Genomic DNA, 16,424 nt, shown 5'->3' on the forward strand with positions numbered 1-16,424 from the left:
GGAAACAATTAATCTATAAGCCAACCTATAAAAATATTATTTATTTTACAACAAAAATAAGATACAAAATTTAGCAAATATATATTTTTTATACCTTACATGTCTTCACTCATTAATTTAGCGATATCATCATCATCGAGATGATTTTCTATTCGTTTCGGAGTTGCTTTAGATGCTCTAACTGGAGTCGTATTCGTTCTTTCCCTTTTTATCGATGATGTAGTGACTCTATCAATACTTCTCAAAGGTGTACTCATACCTCTATCGATGTTTTTAGGAGTACCAACATTCATCTTTCCACTTTGTGAAAGTCTTTCTTTGTTTTCAATTTCTACAGAAGACAAAAATAAGTTTATTTCTTAAAATAATTTATATATTTTTCTGATATAGAACATTATTGTACCTGCTACATTGTCTTTACTCAATATGTTTCGACTTTCTATAAAATAGCCATTTGGATGAATAATAGGTTTATCAGGTAAACGATTATGTAAAACTTTAAAATATGCTGTACAAGCACCAAGATAATGCCCATCTTTGGCTAAGTCTGTTATTTCATTAATATCTAAAATACATAAAACTATAAATATCATTTCTTACAATATAAGACTAAAGGGACAATATTCTTACTTGCTGCGGGTATGCCATAATTAAATAATTTTTGTCTTAGTGATGCATAATCCATGTGTTTATATGGACAACCATGATATTCTCCAGAACCTATAGCAGAAGATATAATTTTTGGACACCCAAGAGGAGTGTAATTTGTTTGTTTACCCTCTTTGCCATAGGTATGCCTTATAGTATAGGCATACTCTTTATCAAATTTGCCTGCATCAATTTTCTTTGTGAATTCTGTTTTCCAAAAATACAAAGCATCTTCCAATGTTACTCCTATGCCTTTTATAAATAAACCATACTGAATACGTCCAGCATTTCTAAGATGATGGTGAGTTCTAACTGCGTCATGTAATGTCCTCATGCACAAAGGATATGATGTCTTTGATAACTAAAAATTATAAAATATTATATAAAATTTAGGTTATAAGATATAAATTACTTACCTCATCCAATTTATCTACAGGTGTAGTAGTAGTGGTCCAAACAACACATGTTTTATTAGAAATATTAGGTATAGATTTAAGATACGATACTAATCTTTCATCACCACAAATTTGTGAAACAGATAATCTTGCATACTAAATAAAACATGAAACATGTTAATGACAATTTAAATAGCACTTGATTAACTAATATAATAACAAAGGAATACTTACTGGCATGCCATCAAGTAAATGTTTTCTAAAATAAGAAACAAATAAAGATACCAAATCTGCTTGTGGTATAATTGCTATTCCTTGTCTTAAATAAACACGACGTGACCTAATTAAGTCAGTGACTCTACTAAAAGGCACTTTATAAAATTCTGATATGTCAATATTTGTGACTTTTGTAGATGATGTTGATGAATGAAGTTCCTCCCTAATTTCATCCTTTTCTTCTTGTGTGATCTTGAAAAAATATTAACAATAAAAAGAATAATTATAGATTCAATAGGTAAGCAATTCATATTTTATTTTATTGTTTTTTTCTCACTTGCTGACATTCAGTATTATGCATACTAAGTAACTTTTCTATTCCTTCCTTATCTAATGAGCTAAATCTTAATTTAAATAATTCTACTTCTTGATTAATAAACCACATCTGGCGATCCGATTCATGGCAATGTGATAGTCTCAATATAAAATGTGATATATGATCCTTTCTTCTACATTCTAAATCAGTTTCTGTAGATGACTTGCATCCTTTTGCATATAAAAGATGTGCAAAATTTTTAAAATAAAGAATCATGTATCTAAACAAGTGATTCTACTTGATAATTAAGTAGGTACACTCTCATCTCATTTATATAAAAATAAAAAAATTATTAAATGATAACTTAACTATAATTCAACATAATACATACGTTTTAATCTGTCTCTGCCTAATTGTTCAAATTCTGCAAGTGGCATTTCCCCTCTTGGAACAAAATTATACATTTGTAAGTCATGTTGATAAATTTCTTGAAGATCATTAGTTTTAACATTAACTGTATATCGTCGTCTTTTACTATATTCCATTTTCTGAAAAATACGTATCCGCTTTTCTGTATATTAAATGCATTTGTAACCTTATTACTTTGAAATTTAAGATTGTCCACATAATGTTTACAAAAATAAATGTTATATAATAGTTACAATTAGCAAAACTACTAAAAATAAATATGAACTTACCTAAAAATATTTTATTTACTAAATACAAATACTTTCAAAACATCTTTAATCCTAAAACTTCGATATGTCACAAATGTTTACGCGGCCATTACTATATTGCTATTTTTCCCGCGTTTTTTTTCCGCTTCTGTTTTAAGAAAATTATTCTAAATAATATATGAGAAAATATTATCCTATGTTTATAGATTATTATAGAATTTTTATGTAAGGAATAGAAAATTACGAAAGACAATATCAAAATACTTTTCTTAAAAATTAGTATATAATCATCAGATAAATCTTGATACAGTAAAATCGATTCTCGATTACAATATACAGTACAGAATAATATTGTATATTAAAAGATTATTGTACATCATTAAATAGATTTCTTACAGTTTAGAATTTTTATGTATCGTTTTAACTGAAACATTTTTTAATTGAAGTGGAGCTAAATGACCATCAGCACTATCGCAATTTTGAACAAAAAGTTCTTTTACTTGCAGATTGAAATATTCCATCCTATTCTTTATAGGAGATATATCGCGAAATTCACGGATAGTAATATCAGTCCTATTAATAATTTGTTTGTCAATCAAATTTACTTGTTTAGGATACATCGAATCTCCTGGTAAAACGTGCACTTGTCCATCCAGCAATTCTACTTTTACCTAAATATATACATATATTATTATAGATATTTATTTAATGCCAGAAACAATTTTTTAAATTTCGTGTACATACTGGTAAATTTAAGAGCACACCCATTTTACTACGATCGATTGCAAAATCTAGCAAATTGTCTATACTTTCGAACTTCGCTATTCTTGCAATTTCATATTGTTGTGGAGGTGGCAATGCAATATTGGAAGATGAAAATAAAAAATTTCCAGGCACATCCCACTAATTGTCAAAGGCATACACGCATATATAAATCACAAATGATATTATTAATATATTGTTAAAATCTTACTTTCAAATCTTCCATTTCTGTCATGTCACAAATGGTTTGAGGTATAGCAGAAATACTAGCTAAATAGAAAACAGTATCGTAACGTCGTCCAATAAAATAAGTTGGTGTTAGCCAATTACTCCATTCATAAAGGGACCATAGATCTGGATAACAATTAAAACTTTCACATAATATATAAAATTCTCTGGCATCGTTATGCACTCTTGTTTGCCAATTTTGTAATTCATTTTCAGAAACTGAAGCAAAATAAATAGAAAATTGTCATTTATTTACTTATTTTAACGAAAAAATTTTACGTTTATAAAAACCTTTTTCTGCATAAATTAATTTACTTTTTACATGATTTGCCCAACCAACGTGAGTAGTATCTTCTATTGATTGCTTGCAAATAAGAATACCACATTCTTCGAAAGTTTCACGAATTGCAGTAATGCGTAAAGAAATTTCTCTTGGCAATTCGTTCGGTCTGAATTTGAAAATTTGTGGACGGAGAGAAGTATTTGGATTCAAAGATGTAAAACTATTAACATCAAAACCGAAGGTAGAAAAAAGATTATGCCATTTTAAATCGGCATCTGATGGATGTATTACTCCTCCAGGAAATACATGCGTACTCGGCATAAATTTCGAATTCCGATGCCGTTTCAGACACAACAGATTGTAATTATACTGAAACTGGATATTAATTTCTAAACTTTGATTAGTATTACCTGCTTTTTTGATAAACACCACAATTCAAGGAACATCTTAAATTCTCGCGCGTATTTGGTGTACAAAGTACAAAGTACAACTCGATTATCGATATCGTATACATAATATTAAATTTGGTTACATTTGATTACTGTCTTAAAACATATATGCATTTGTATATAAATGTTTTAATCAGACAAACATATAAATTGGATTACTTACATTTGTACAAGATGAGCGAGTATACTTTTGTGTTTGTCTTGCTGTCAATATTAAACTAGCAGATTCTTTCCAAGCTTTCATCTTTTGTTAATTAACGTTTTTAGATTTTATGTCAATGTTTATAATTTATAAAATTTTGTAATAAATAGCACTTTATGAGGATATTATGTAACCAGATATATTCATAACCTAACTGAATATGTATTAGTACAAACTGAAAATAAAAATTTTTAATGATAAGAACAAACGATTATCGATATCGTTCTGTTTTTGACTAATTGAAAGTTTACAATATTTGTGGAACTTGTAAGATCTGAAACTTGTAATAGCTAACTATTCTTGAAGTGGTGTCTTTATACTCATATCTAAAATCTTACTGTATTCAAAAACTGTTTGACATTTTTCACTAGAATATTTTATGTTTATTATAACCTTAAATACATGCCAATGTAGCATTGGTATTTAATAATACTTTATGTACAAGTTCAATGAATATTGTTACAGAGTACTACTATAGTGTTTTTTGTTTACATAACAATTTTCATACACATATTATATACATTTAAATTGTAACAGTGACATGAATAAATTACAGTAATTATATACTATGCCATTTAATGTTCAATATCTTAAAAACTATATAATATAAACTATTTCAATATTTTAGAAAAATTAAGTTATGTGTCGTTTACATTCTTTTTGACTTTACCAGTTGTTGCTATCATTAATTCATACAATTGGTATATTTGTTCATCCCTAAATTTGCTAAAATCTTCTTCTTTCAAATTCTCACCTAGAGGGATAGCTGTATGCGGTCCTTTTAATCCAAGTTGTTTTGTAAGCATTATAGCATATTCCTACAAAATAAAACAATTTCACTATTCAATGTAAAAATTTTCAGTAATTTTTAATAGTAATAATTTTTAACTATTGAAGATAAAAGTAGTTTTTTCCACAATTATTGATATTTGCATCAACTTGCAAAAAAAAAAAAAAATAACAGATAACCTATTATATTAAAAAAATATGTAATTAAAATATTTAATATTACTTACTGTCCACTCCTTTAGAAATATGTCTTTTGTAGCCTCATCACATGTTTTGTGTCTTTTGAATTCATCTCGAACATAATTATTTCCTAAAGCTTGAATATCAGTTGGTAAACCACGATGTAACCTTAAAATTGTCTTATACAGCATTGTAACACGCTGTGTATGAGATAAATTTGACATGATGTAATTATTATAAAACTGTCATTTATTCGTGCTAACTAATTGTCTGCAGATATTATTTTAAATATTATAATTTATTAATAGATAAATCGAAATAGGTAAAGTAATAGCAAAGTCTCCCGCCAAATATCGTATACATGTTAAATGTGGTTCTGTAGCGTAAAAACAAAAGAGAGAGATTTACATGACGGAAAAAGATATTCAAATCCGTATATATTAATGTCTTAAATTAAAATATCGGTCCTGCCAAAACGAAAGAAAAGATATTTACATATATTTACAGATAGGTTTAATATTATTATTTTATAATGTTCAAATAATCTTGTTATTTAGGATTATAAGATTTTTTAGGCATTTACGAATAAATAAAATATTAATGATGCAAACAAAATTTTTTATTCAATGAGTCTTGATATAAAATAATTATTGTAACGAAATAACGTTAAAACCATAATTTAAAAATGCTATGTATATTATGCTATATGTCAACAAATATTAAAAACTGCATTTTAATATAATATTAATTAATATAACATATGTTTAAAATTTTGAAAATTTCCAGTGATAACATTTCCTTGTTCTTTTACGAATGAAATCAAAATTACGTTAAGGAAGTTATTTTTTAAAATAAAAAAATCCTGTTGTGGAACTATTAAATATTTCCTGCAATCTTTATAAAAGATTGAAAAGATCTTTCGTCAAATTTATTTATACATCAATAAAATTTGGAATATTACTTTTTAATGTAATGGTCATAATTTTATAATTTATGATATACATACGCAATAGTATGGATTTCTTGGATTATTTTATGAATATTTACTATGTATATGTCTTATGTTTTTAGGCAGGATCTCCCGCGAATATTTTAACCAATAGCGATTATTGAACTTTATTACCAATCACCAGTCTTTTAATATCTTTTGATTTATGATTAAATATATTTGTATTATTTTGTAAATTTAATGTAGAATAGAATATAAGATTATTTTCAGTGTATTTTTTGAAAATAATGTTTCTTAATTTTATGTATAAATATAATAAATTTGATATTTTATATTAAATTTAAATACAAAAATTTTAAATAATAAATAAATAAAAATTTGATATTTTTATGATATTAAAATATGTTTTAATCGTATACTTCGCGAATTAGTTCGCGAGGGAGATGATTCCTTCTTTATTTGTCTTCTGGACCAATCAGGAGTGTTCCTTTTTTCTTCGCGGCTACTTGTCTGTTACCGATCATTCGTCGATGCACGTTCGTCCTGTCAAGACGTTTTGCTAATCAGACCGATTGAATATATTAATTTTTTAATTTTGTGTTTTATTAAGAAATTCAAATAGTCGCAACTAAAGAAGAGGCTTGCTAGAAATTAGGTAAGGAACTTTCAATATAAAATTTATTTTATATTGTAATATATCGTAATAAAGAAAATGTGCAATATGTTCTCCAATTTTCCTTTTATGTAGTAGAATAATTTTATCAATTTTTATTAATTGTTTAACATTATATACATATGATTTAACTAATTTAAATTCTTTTTCATATAAAATAGGTATTTAAACTTGCTAAAAAGCAAAATTTCATGATAAAAAGCCACTTTTTTCCAAACGGACGCCTACGGGGTTCATCACCTCTTTTGCACGGAAAAGCCATTTTTGTTACTTGTACATTGTTAACATTAGAAGATTTTTAGAGTTCAGCCTCCATTTTGTAAAAAAGTGACTTCTTCGGTAGTGAACGTGAATTTTCCTTTCGTATCTATTCTTTGATAAATGCTAGTTAGCTTAATCAAAAAGTGAAAATAAAAGCATAGGAACAATATTTGAGTACATTTCTACTAAATATTTAGTATTAAATTACGGAAGAAGTGAGTTATATTTTTTCCATTCTTCTTTATAATAACGTCATAATTTTTTGTACTTTTCTATTACGTCGCACATATGAATTCAATTAGTAGGATTAATACAAAATTTGATTAAAAACTAAATTGAAAATAAATAATTCCCTTTTCTGTAAAATGATTTTAACGTAAAAAAGATAGAGTAGAAAATCTTCTCCGATATAACGATTTTTTGTTTTTTGATCGAATTAAGATATCTTTATTGTTTTATAAATGATTCTACAAACAATTATTAAAATATCAACTACGTGAAATGTGAACGATGTGTAGTAAAATACTGTTATTATTTTTGTTACAGAATTTTCAATGAAAATTCATTGGCTACATGAAACTACACAAGATCGGTGCAGTGTATATTACTACCATTTTAACAAAACTACATACGAGTAAGTAAAAATTCGTACAGAAAACGATATATTTAATTTAAAAAAAAATGATGTAAATGATGGAGGAGAAGGTTTTTTTTTCATTTACTATATATCATTGGATAATTAATGAATGATATTGTTATTCATTTTTATTATATTTTTATTAGAAATTAAGCGGATTTTTCATGTTTTATTAAATAAGGAGATCAATTTTTTATTATATTTATTAATGTAGTAAGTAAAAGAAATAGATTGTAAAAATGACTTGTTATAAATAATTAATTATTTATTAACGAGTTGATATAAAAATTTATTGCAGTGATCATTTTCTATATTTTCATGTTAATATTTTAAGACACACATATATAACAAAACTACGAATATTTGGAAATTTGCATTTAAAAAAAATTTTTTTTTATTTTTTTTTTTTTTGCTTCTGTTCTAATACTGATTCTTTTCAGCAAATATTCTTGATAGTTTATATTGCAATTGTAAAGTCAGTGTTAAATCATAAAATCAGTGTTAAATTATAAAGACAGTATTAAATCATAAAGTCAGTGTTAAATCATAAAGACAGTATTAAATCATAAAGTCAGTGTTAAATCATAAAGTCAATTTTCAATTGTTTTTTAAAAGTAAAATCTAATAAAGAAGAAATTGAATCAGCACGACATTACCGTTGAATGTGGCAGAGCGGATTTCCTTCGGGCATTGTTCTAACGAAGAAACATGTAAATATTCAAAAACTATTATTTTGTCAAATATATAATATTATTTGCAGCAAAGGAAATAAACTTACAGATTTATTTATGTCACATAACTTTATATACGTTGTTGATTTGTATTTGTTTAACAATATTCACTTATTCTCTGAAACGCATTAAAAAAATAAGATTAGTTAATTTTAAAACGAAATAATTTCCTTTGTTGCAAATAATATTATCTAATTATTTTACACTTATTATTATAACAAATTGTATTTATTACAGAAAAAATAACATGTAATGAAATAACCAAAATGGAAATTCTTCGCTATTGGAAGTTAAAATTAATGTGAAGTGTAAGTGTTTTAAAAGTTAAATTTGATGAAAGCATTGAATTTTTTGTCAATAGTTCAGTAGTTCTTTATTTAACGTACTTTTCTTATTTTTGATGCAATGTTTACTTATGCCCTCGCAGGTTCGTCTCAAATTTCAACTTCGCCTGAGGCATCGATATCGGCAGGTCGTTAGCTTCATTGTTTTGGTGAACGCAGTTTCAACGGTTGGTGAGTCAGATTTCAGATTACTGTCCTTTGTGTTTCTTCAAAGATTTCTTAATTTTTCGCGCGTGAGCATAGTGATTACACAGGCACGAATATATGTATATATACAGTGGTTATAAAAGGTTTTGGTACACTATATTACAGGAAAATTTAATCGTTAATTTCATCTACTTCAAGTGATAATTTTATAACAGTAAAAGATACAACTTTTTATAGAAGAAATTTTTGATGCTCTATCACCCTTTATGAAACTTTGATAGTTTATTTTGTTCTTTAAAAACGTTCATAAAAAAAATTTTCCGCGTAAAACTTATTATGCTTTACATGTACACAAACTTCATCAAAATCAAAATTTCCAATTAAAAAATTAATAGTCTTTTTACCCACTGTATATATATAAATATTTGTTTCTGTATATGTATATAAATGTTTATTTTTCCCTTTTTATATATTTTGCTTTGTATTTGTTGTCTTGTGGTAGGGTCTTTTCGTTTCGTTTATGCAAATTATTATTTAGAGTGGAAGTTAGATTCTTTTATTTTCTAAAAGATACATATTCTTATTCTAGAAATAGCATAAATTGTAGATATTTGTACATATAAATGAATAACTAAATTAACAAAAAAAATTTCTAAATTTTTTATTAAAAGTTTTGGATACATTTTTTCAATAGTTTTTGTTATTAAATATTTTTTAAATAGAGTTCATATAATGTTCCACTCAAACAGAAAATTAGTTCGCTTAGATATTTCATTAATTTTTGTTTTACTTTAGGATTTTCAGCATATAGTAAAGGTACGTGTTAATTATTGTGGCCGTGTTTTATTTTTTTTAACCTAGACTTATGAGCGGGTTCAGGTACTCTCTCATGGGAAAAGGTGGTAGACACGGTTTAGTTTGTAAGACTTATTTTCGGCGACTGACAATATCCAGCGTTTGTGCACAATGTAAGTTCCATGTGTGTGAGTGTGATTAGGTTCATGGAATTTGCGTTGAATATAGTATGCATATGTATAATATACATATACTATACTTTAAAATAATAATGAAACAATGAATCTAAAATTTGGAATGTAAAATGAATAATATAAGACTTACTAAAATGTTAAAATAGTACTAATAAAAATAAAAATAGCATCACAAAAAATGCAATTATCATACAATTGCATTGGAAATAATAATATAATTCACATATGAATATATGAGAAATGAGAATCCGAGAAATTAAAAAGTCAATTAATGAAATTAGATATTTAAATATATGAAAATAAATATTTAACGCAATATTCGCTAATGTTGTCAGTCGATTTCAGCTACTGGTACGTACCTAATTAGTGTATGAGAGGTGTGTGCTATAAGCTCAGGTGACGGAGGCGTCCCGGGACGTATCTCTCGTAGTGTAGGCATTTTGCATCTGAGTTATGAGAGAGAACCGTGGAGTGAATGTGTTTGTGTGTATGTTTTGCCATCCTTTTTAAATATAGGGTTACGTAGGTAGGTAGTTTATTCTGGTATGAGTGTGATCTATACTATAAGTAGGTAGGGCCAGGAAGAGCAGATTATCACATTTCTCATTTCGGGTTGCTTATTAGAATCGCGTGATATATCTGCACCTGGGAATCAGTTAGAATCATTTAATGTTTTATTATTTGATTCTGATTATTATGGTTCGTACCTAGTTCTTAAGTACGCCCGCGGTTCTAGACCCGGACGAAAAATGAAGTATACATGTGAAATGGGTTCTGTTTGAAAATTCGTGTTAATTTTTGTATGTTGTACACCGAACAGCTATTGTTTTAATGGTTGGTCGTGGTATGATATGCGTTAGTTAACAACGCGTTTTTTTATCTTTTTTTTTTTTAAATCGAAATTCAGAATATTCAAATAGAATTAAAGGTGGTCATGTGACAAACCCGAAGAAAGAAGAGGCTAAAAGCCGAAGATAGAAAACATATTTATGGTTATTATTTGAATTCATAATTGTTTTTTGATTTGCCATTATCACTATGCTCACGATATCGATATAATAAAATTTATTTTTATAGGTCATTTCTTTTTTAAATAAATATTTATTAAAAAAAAATATTTATTTAAAAAAGAAATGTATGTTTAGGAGTAACCAATGTGAATATCAAAAAGACAGTTTCTTAAATAAATAGTTTTCTAAAAACATTTATTTATTAAAGAAACAAATATATGTGTAATTGTGTGAATAGATAAAAGCATGATAAGATATATGGAAAATTAACAAAAAATAAAAATTAAAATGATATGAAAATTAAATAAAATTATGGTTTTAAAACAAAGAAAATTATCACTGCAATAATTTTGATTTCGAAAAGTAAATGTTTAATCATATTGAAGATTTGTAGGTTTTAATAAAGGTAAAAATATATGTTATATTTTGTGTTTTGTTATTACACAATTTTTTAATTATATTAAATGGTATAAACGATTTAAAATATAGTATAAACATGAAAAATCCTTTTTTGAAATTAAAGTTATATTTTATTTGGTATTATGATTATATTGTATAATAACAGTATCTGTTTATTATTTATAAAATGTTAATGCATAATGTACAAAATTTTATAAATTTGTCACTATAATGTAGATTTATTTTTTTTAGAATTTCCTTGTTAAATTATTTAATAATCAATTTTTGTCTGTTTCAGTTTTCAGGTGAATTTTTTATACATATATTCCCATTTATATTCATTTTTTATTTCAGATTATCATTTTTTATTATGAACTTAAACTAAAACTACAATTCTTTACAGGAAAAATTGTTGCTTCTTAAATGATTTTAAACAATATTTTAATTCTGTTCCAGCACTTACATAGTTTTAGCAGTAAGTACTTTATTTTATAAACTGTTATGATTGTTTATTTGTTTCAGATCTTGAATAAAATCTTCCCCAGGTAGATACATACAGGTCAAATATATAAAATATAATATATTACTATATATTGCTTTGATATACTTGTACTTGTATTAATATTTATATTATTATACTCAAATGCTTTCAGAATGTTTGATTTTCTTTTTTTCAGGTAGATTCTTAACAAAAATTTTGCAATTTCAGGTTTCTTTAGGTAAAACATGTAAAAGTCACTATAGCAAACAATTTAATTTGTTTTAATTTATTTATTTGTACGAATATTTATGTTTTTGTTATTAAATGTAATATGTTTGTTTAAATATTTTGTGCATGAATATGGTATGTTCAATTGATATGATATTGGTGTAGTTGCTGTAGTTGTTGGTGTAGTTGTTGGTAGTTGGTATGCTATTAGAAGCGGTGTAGTGGGGCTTTTAAGTAATAACGTTAATAAGATAGTTAAATACTTTATTTAAGTAGATTATGAAATATTATTATTTATATTGTGACAGTATTATTTATACTTACTAGGTATAAAATTTTGCATCATTGTTAAAAGCTGTTTCATTTGTTTATAATCTAATCCATATTTATATGTTTCAGGAAATTTCTGTTTCAGGGATTGACTTTTAGTTTTCCGTTCGGGTAGGCTAGAAAAAAGAGTTCATTTATATTACTTTTGCAAAACGGACTTGTGAGTATGTACGTAATGCAAATGTATATTGAACGGACTTAAAATTGAATAAAATTTTAATGAATGGCAGGGAGGATGGGTGTCGTGGATCGGGTGGATCTCCAAATGCAGCAACCTCCACGTGGTGAGATCTGGGCAATCGATATTATTTGTGACATAGTTATTAATTATATCACAAATAATATAGAGCTAATTGGCTGTGTTTCGGTTTGTTGAAATTTGTCATTATTTTCTTTTCTTTATTTTTTCTTTATTTTTAATTATTTAATATTATTCTCTTTACTTTATTCTCTTAATATACAGCATTTAGATTTTGTATAACAATGTCAAGATCGTTTAAATAATTTGGTATAGTTACATAAATCGAACAAAAGTTAGAATACTTAACTAAACTTAAATACGTTTAAATACTCAATGTTTCCTTTCTTTATAATTACATGCTAATATTCAACAAATTTTTATTCTTCATCGTTATCTTATTTTTATTCAAAATGATTTCACTTCTACCAATTTTGATTTTAATATATTAATTATCCTCAGGAGACCTAGCATCTTGAATATCCTGCAAAATTAAGTAATTAAGTTGCAACTTAAACCTGGCCTTGTGTAGTATTAATACACGAAAAGAAGAATGAAGGTGAATAATCATACCCGGTTTCGTTTCTCGCCATATTTCGACCAAAATGTGACTTTACACGAGATCCTTTGCCCAGTTTGCTTATTAAAGACGGAACAGGAAGAAAATGGCGGCGAATACAAATGTAACGAAACAGCAGGATTTACGGTACTCGGATTTTCAACTCTATGGAGCCCTAAAGAATCTGTAAATAATTATTTGTAAATCAATTTAAAATGAAATGTTATCAATATTATATAATAAACTGTACTCGTAAACTATACCATTGATGTAACATATTTCATTGAGGCCAAGGGTATTTCTTTCCAACTCTTTTAGTTCTTCTGGTTCTTCTGTTTCATTATTGCACTCCTTAGGCCATTTATATCGTGTCTATAGAATCATAATCATTTCAAAAAATTGTTCACTATAAATATATGAAAAAAGTACAATACTGTGTTCGATACCTCACAAAGTTCACCTTGGAGAACTTTCATTACACAATGTGCATTCGCATGATCATGTATAGCTGAACCATGACCTTCTCCCCAACATAGAACCATTAGGTTAAACCTTCCATTTCCTTCGTCGACTAAATTCCTTGTATACCTAAACGCAATGACTCAGTTAATTCCTTCGTAAGAATTTTTTATTCAGTTAAACTAGATACGCATTGGTGAATCACGTTAAATTATATTAAAGGATAGTGATTTAATTTGATGGGAAATACAATATGGACATTCTTTTTAGACATAGGTGAACATTTCGTCGCTTGTAACTTTCGATACGATAAGTGTCGCGTGTCAAAGAACCGATGTTCTGAATCAAGTGTAATGTAAGTTAAGAGAAGGGGGCATACGTGGAAAGTGTGTGTAACCAGTAACCAACCATTCACCGTACAAACACTAGTGATTTATGTGCAATACACATGGATACTGAAGTGTTCCGCATACTTAGGTTTAGGTTGCAATGATGTCAAATTTTTCAATCATGTCTTCGTAGATCGCATTGACAAATATAAAAGAAGAATAGATAGTTTTCGTACGAATCTTCGAATAGTAAATAAAAAATAGTTTTTTTTCAATTTTCAATAATAAATAAAAGAGTAAATAAACAAGTTCAATTTTTTCATTCATAAAATTAATCAGAAACAATACTAGGAGTCGATAGAATATTTCGATGAATATTTCCACGATTTTTATATAATTAGTAGTCTTTTTTCTTCCGTTCGTTGTAGTCTGTTCTACTTTGTAAAGAGGTTGTGCATGAACTACAGTTTCCATACTTTCGCGTATCGTGTGAAAATCGCTTATATCAACAATTACGTGTAATAATTCTGTATACTATATACGTCAATTTTTTTTTACTTTATTACTATATATGATTATTATCATTGCTTTTGTAATTTGTAGAGTAGTTATATTATATACAGGAAGGAAAAGAAGCCCAAACAAATTCACGTGTACTTCCAATTTAGATCTCAATTTTTACTTTATATTTTTAAAAAGATTTATAATTATTTTTTAAAATTATTTTACAGTTCAAATTTATTCAAACTTGGTAAACTTAAATATCATAGTACACCATTTGTCATTCTTTAATTACATAAAAAAAATTATTGTTTCATAGTAAACAATTATTTCCAATAGAATTGTAGCACAAGTCATTATTCGCGTCTTTCTGGAACAATTCTGGTATTGAATTTCACATTGATAGGTCTCTAATGTATATATACATTACGTCATTTATTGTATCGATGTAATAGTAATACGAAGTATGAGATTGTTACAAAATCTTTTAATGTCTACTTTTTTCAGATAAGAGTAGCAGACGATTGCAGTAAATTTTTAAGTCTTTGCTGCTGCAATCGGAAATCAGATGACGTTTTTCTCTTATTTTTCTTGAGGTCGTTTACTCCATGTTCGTTTGTCGACTTGCGCAGATAATTTAGGTACAAGGTTGTTGAATTTTTAATTACTTCAATTTGATTGTGTTTTAAATGAAACGAAATACTTCGGAGACGATCAGGGTTGGGGAAACACTAACGGGTGATAACCTATCAAGAATTTCGTCACATTAATTTTATTATGATTCCGACGTAGTTGTGCCACGTTCTGTTTGTATGCCGACCGATAAAATATTTACCAAGAAATTCGATCATTCGCGAATGTAAGACGCATGAATCGATTAAAAATACGACGAAAATCATTTACGTTTGTTATTGACATACTAATTATCGAGATTTCTATTCATTACTATACTAAATCAGTATATCGAAGTGCACATCGTACATTGTGTTTTTAAAGCACCGAAGAATGCAGAATCGCGTATTAAAATTTATCATCTTAAACCACAGAATAATTTCGAGGGTAATTGTTAGTTTACCTGTATCTGTCAAACTTCGCGTATTTTTTCCATTCCAAAGGGTTGCTCTTGTACGAGGCCATAAGATCTTGAACATCGTCTATATTCACATGGTCAGTTTTGAAAGATTCATGCAAGGCATCTATAAGTTCACGCAGAGTTAGAGAAACCTTTCCTTGACGTGCATTCTTCTCGTTCAGTAGCTTGCCATGGGGAACACGGAGCAATGCAGGATTGTTTTCACTGTTCACTTGCATTTCCTTTTTCGAGTAATCACTGTTTTTCCTCTCACTTGTATTCGATATTTATTGACAAAGAAATATTATAGAAGTAAACTACGTAGAATGAGGGAACAATGAGATATACTTGAACCGATTTGTAAGAAAAAGGAAGGAGTTGCTTAGCGTAGAAAGAACACGTTGTCGGTCTACGGTCCGTACCGTTCTAGTAAAACAGGGGAGACAGCGTCTTGTATGAAGCCTAAGATGCCCCCTACTCCTGACGACCTTACCAGTTTCAAGTTCGGGAACCACTATCTGAATTCTCACGAACCGGTAGCTTTTGTTTAGATATCCTTTATTGTGTTGCCAGACAATGTAGAAAAACGTAATAATAGTAAGCGTATATGAATTCGATGGGTCGAGTGATGAGTATTTCTATAGCAAATCAGTAGGAAAATGGTTATACAATAAAAAGAACTTCGTTCATTTTTATATTATCTTCGTGCAAGCAGTGCCAATGCATTGTTAGGATACTTTCGATCAGGATTAATCCAAAGCTAATTTGAATTATAATAATTTACTCGATGTAGGAGGCAAAATGATACGTAATAACGTAACAACATAGTTTGAGTTATGTGCTGTTTGGAAAATTAGGAAAAGTAAAATTTTCTTTATATACCTAGAAATATATTTTTGTATTGCGCCTGTCTTTTCCTTTTGTTTTCCTGGTTTTCTTTCC

General features: G+C 27.4%; 4 protein-coding genes across 4 annotated transcripts; all 4 read right to left on the reverse strand.

Moving 5' to 3' along the window:
• Nucleotides 1-95: 95 nt before the first annotated feature.
• On the reverse strand, nucleotides 96-2,120 carry LOC108555399 (DNA primase large subunit). The gene is made up of 7 exons (XM_017911026.1): nucleotides 1,956-2,120; nucleotides 1,597-1,869; nucleotides 1,278-1,511; nucleotides 1,065-1,199; nucleotides 631-1,009; nucleotides 404-565; nucleotides 96-331 (listed from the first exon to the last, which is right to left on the reverse strand). Exons 1-7 carry the CDS (start codon nucleotides 2,118-2,120, stop codon nucleotides 96-98), a joined length of 1,584 nt encoding a protein of 527 aa, XP_017766515.1.
• A 524-nt stretch (nucleotides 2,121-2,644) lies between these two features.
• Nucleotides 2,645-4,218, reverse strand: LOC108555522 (nucleoside diphosphate-linked moiety X motif 19). The gene is made up of 5 exons (XM_017911185.1): nucleotides 4,138-4,218; nucleotides 3,558-3,900; nucleotides 3,226-3,461; nucleotides 2,997-3,155; nucleotides 2,645-2,923 (listed from the first exon to the last, which is right to left on the reverse strand). The coding sequence occupies exons 1-5, from the start codon at nucleotides 4,216-4,218 to the stop codon at nucleotides 2,645-2,647; spliced, it is 1,098 nt and encodes a 365-aa protein (XP_017766674.1).
• Nucleotides 4,219-4,761: 543 nt separating this feature from the next.
• Sdhaf3 (Succinate dehydrogenase assembly factor 3) lies at nucleotides 4,762-5,376 on the reverse strand. Its single transcript, XM_017911135.1, has 2 exons — nucleotides 5,193-5,376; nucleotides 4,762-4,994 (listed from the first exon to the last, which is right to left on the reverse strand). The coding sequence occupies exons 1-2, from the start codon at nucleotides 5,367-5,369 to the stop codon at nucleotides 4,815-4,817; spliced, it is 357 nt and encodes a 118-aa protein (XP_017766624.1). The 5' UTR covers nucleotides 5,370-5,376; the 3' UTR covers nucleotides 4,762-4,814.
• Nucleotides 5,377-12,999: 7,623 nt separating this feature from the next.
• LOC108555479 (cysteine dioxygenase type 1) lies at nucleotides 13,000-15,894 on the reverse strand. Its single transcript, XM_017911134.1, has 5 exons — nucleotides 15,486-15,894; nucleotides 13,568-13,709; nucleotides 13,385-13,493; nucleotides 13,136-13,305; nucleotides 13,000-13,046 (listed from the first exon to the last, which is right to left on the reverse strand). The coding sequence occupies exons 1-5, from the start codon at nucleotides 15,719-15,721 to the stop codon at nucleotides 13,011-13,013; spliced, it is 693 nt and encodes a 230-aa protein (XP_017766623.1). The 5' UTR covers nucleotides 15,722-15,894; the 3' UTR covers nucleotides 13,000-13,010.
• Nucleotides 15,895-16,424: the final 530 nt, after the last annotated feature.

This window comes from Eufriesea mexicana, unplaced genomic scaffold, assembly GCF_001483705.2.
Source record: "Eufriesea mexicana isolate 0111107269 unplaced genomic scaffold, ASM148370v2 scaffold124, whole genome shotgun sequence".
Classification (NCBI taxonomy): domain Eukaryota; kingdom Metazoa; phylum Arthropoda; class Insecta; order Hymenoptera; family Apidae; genus Eufriesea; species Eufriesea mexicana.

Coding starts and splice junctions, on each gene's coding strand:
- LOC108555479 (XM_017911134.1), bottom strand. CDS start 15,721: ATGCAAGTGAACAGTGAAAACAATCCTGCATTGCTCCGTGTTCCCCAT. Junction 13,710..15,485: donor GCGAAGTTTGACAGATACAG/GTAAACTAACAA, acceptor CATTGCGTTTAG/GTATACAAGGAATTTAGTCG. Junction 13,494..13,567: donor TCCAAGGTGAACTTTGTGAG/GTATCGAACACA, acceptor ATGATTCTATAG/ACACGATATAAATGGCCTAA.
- LOC108555522 (XM_017911185.1), bottom strand. CDS start 4,218: ATGAAAGCTTGGAAAGAATCTGCTAGTTTAATATTGACAGCAAGACAA. Junction 3,462..3,557: donor TTGGGCAAATCATGTAAAAA/GTAAATTAATTT, acceptor ATTTTGCTTCAG/TTTCTGAAAATGAATTACAA. Junction 3,156..3,225: donor CAGAAATGGAAGATTTGAAA/GTAAGATTTTAA, acceptor TTTGACAATTAG/TGGGATGTGCCTGGAAATTT.
- LOC108555399 (XM_017911026.1), bottom strand. CDS start 2,120: ATGGAATATAGTAAAAGACGACGATATACAGTTAATGTTAAAACTAAT. Junction 1,870..1,955: donor GATTAAAACGTATGTATTAT/GTTGAATTATAG, acceptor ATTATCAAGTAG/AATCACTTGTTTAGATACAT. Junction 1,010..1,064: donor CTGTAGATAAATTGGATGAG/GTAAGTAATTTA, acceptor TATAATTTTTAG/TTATCAAAGACATCATATCC.
- Sdhaf3 (XM_017911135.1), bottom strand. CDS start 5,369: ATGTCAAATTTATCTCATACACAGCGTGTTACAATGCTGTATAAGACA. Junction 4,995..5,192: donor TATTTCTAAAGGAGTGGACA/GTAAGTAATATT, acceptor TTTATTTTGTAG/GAATATGCTATAATGCTTAC.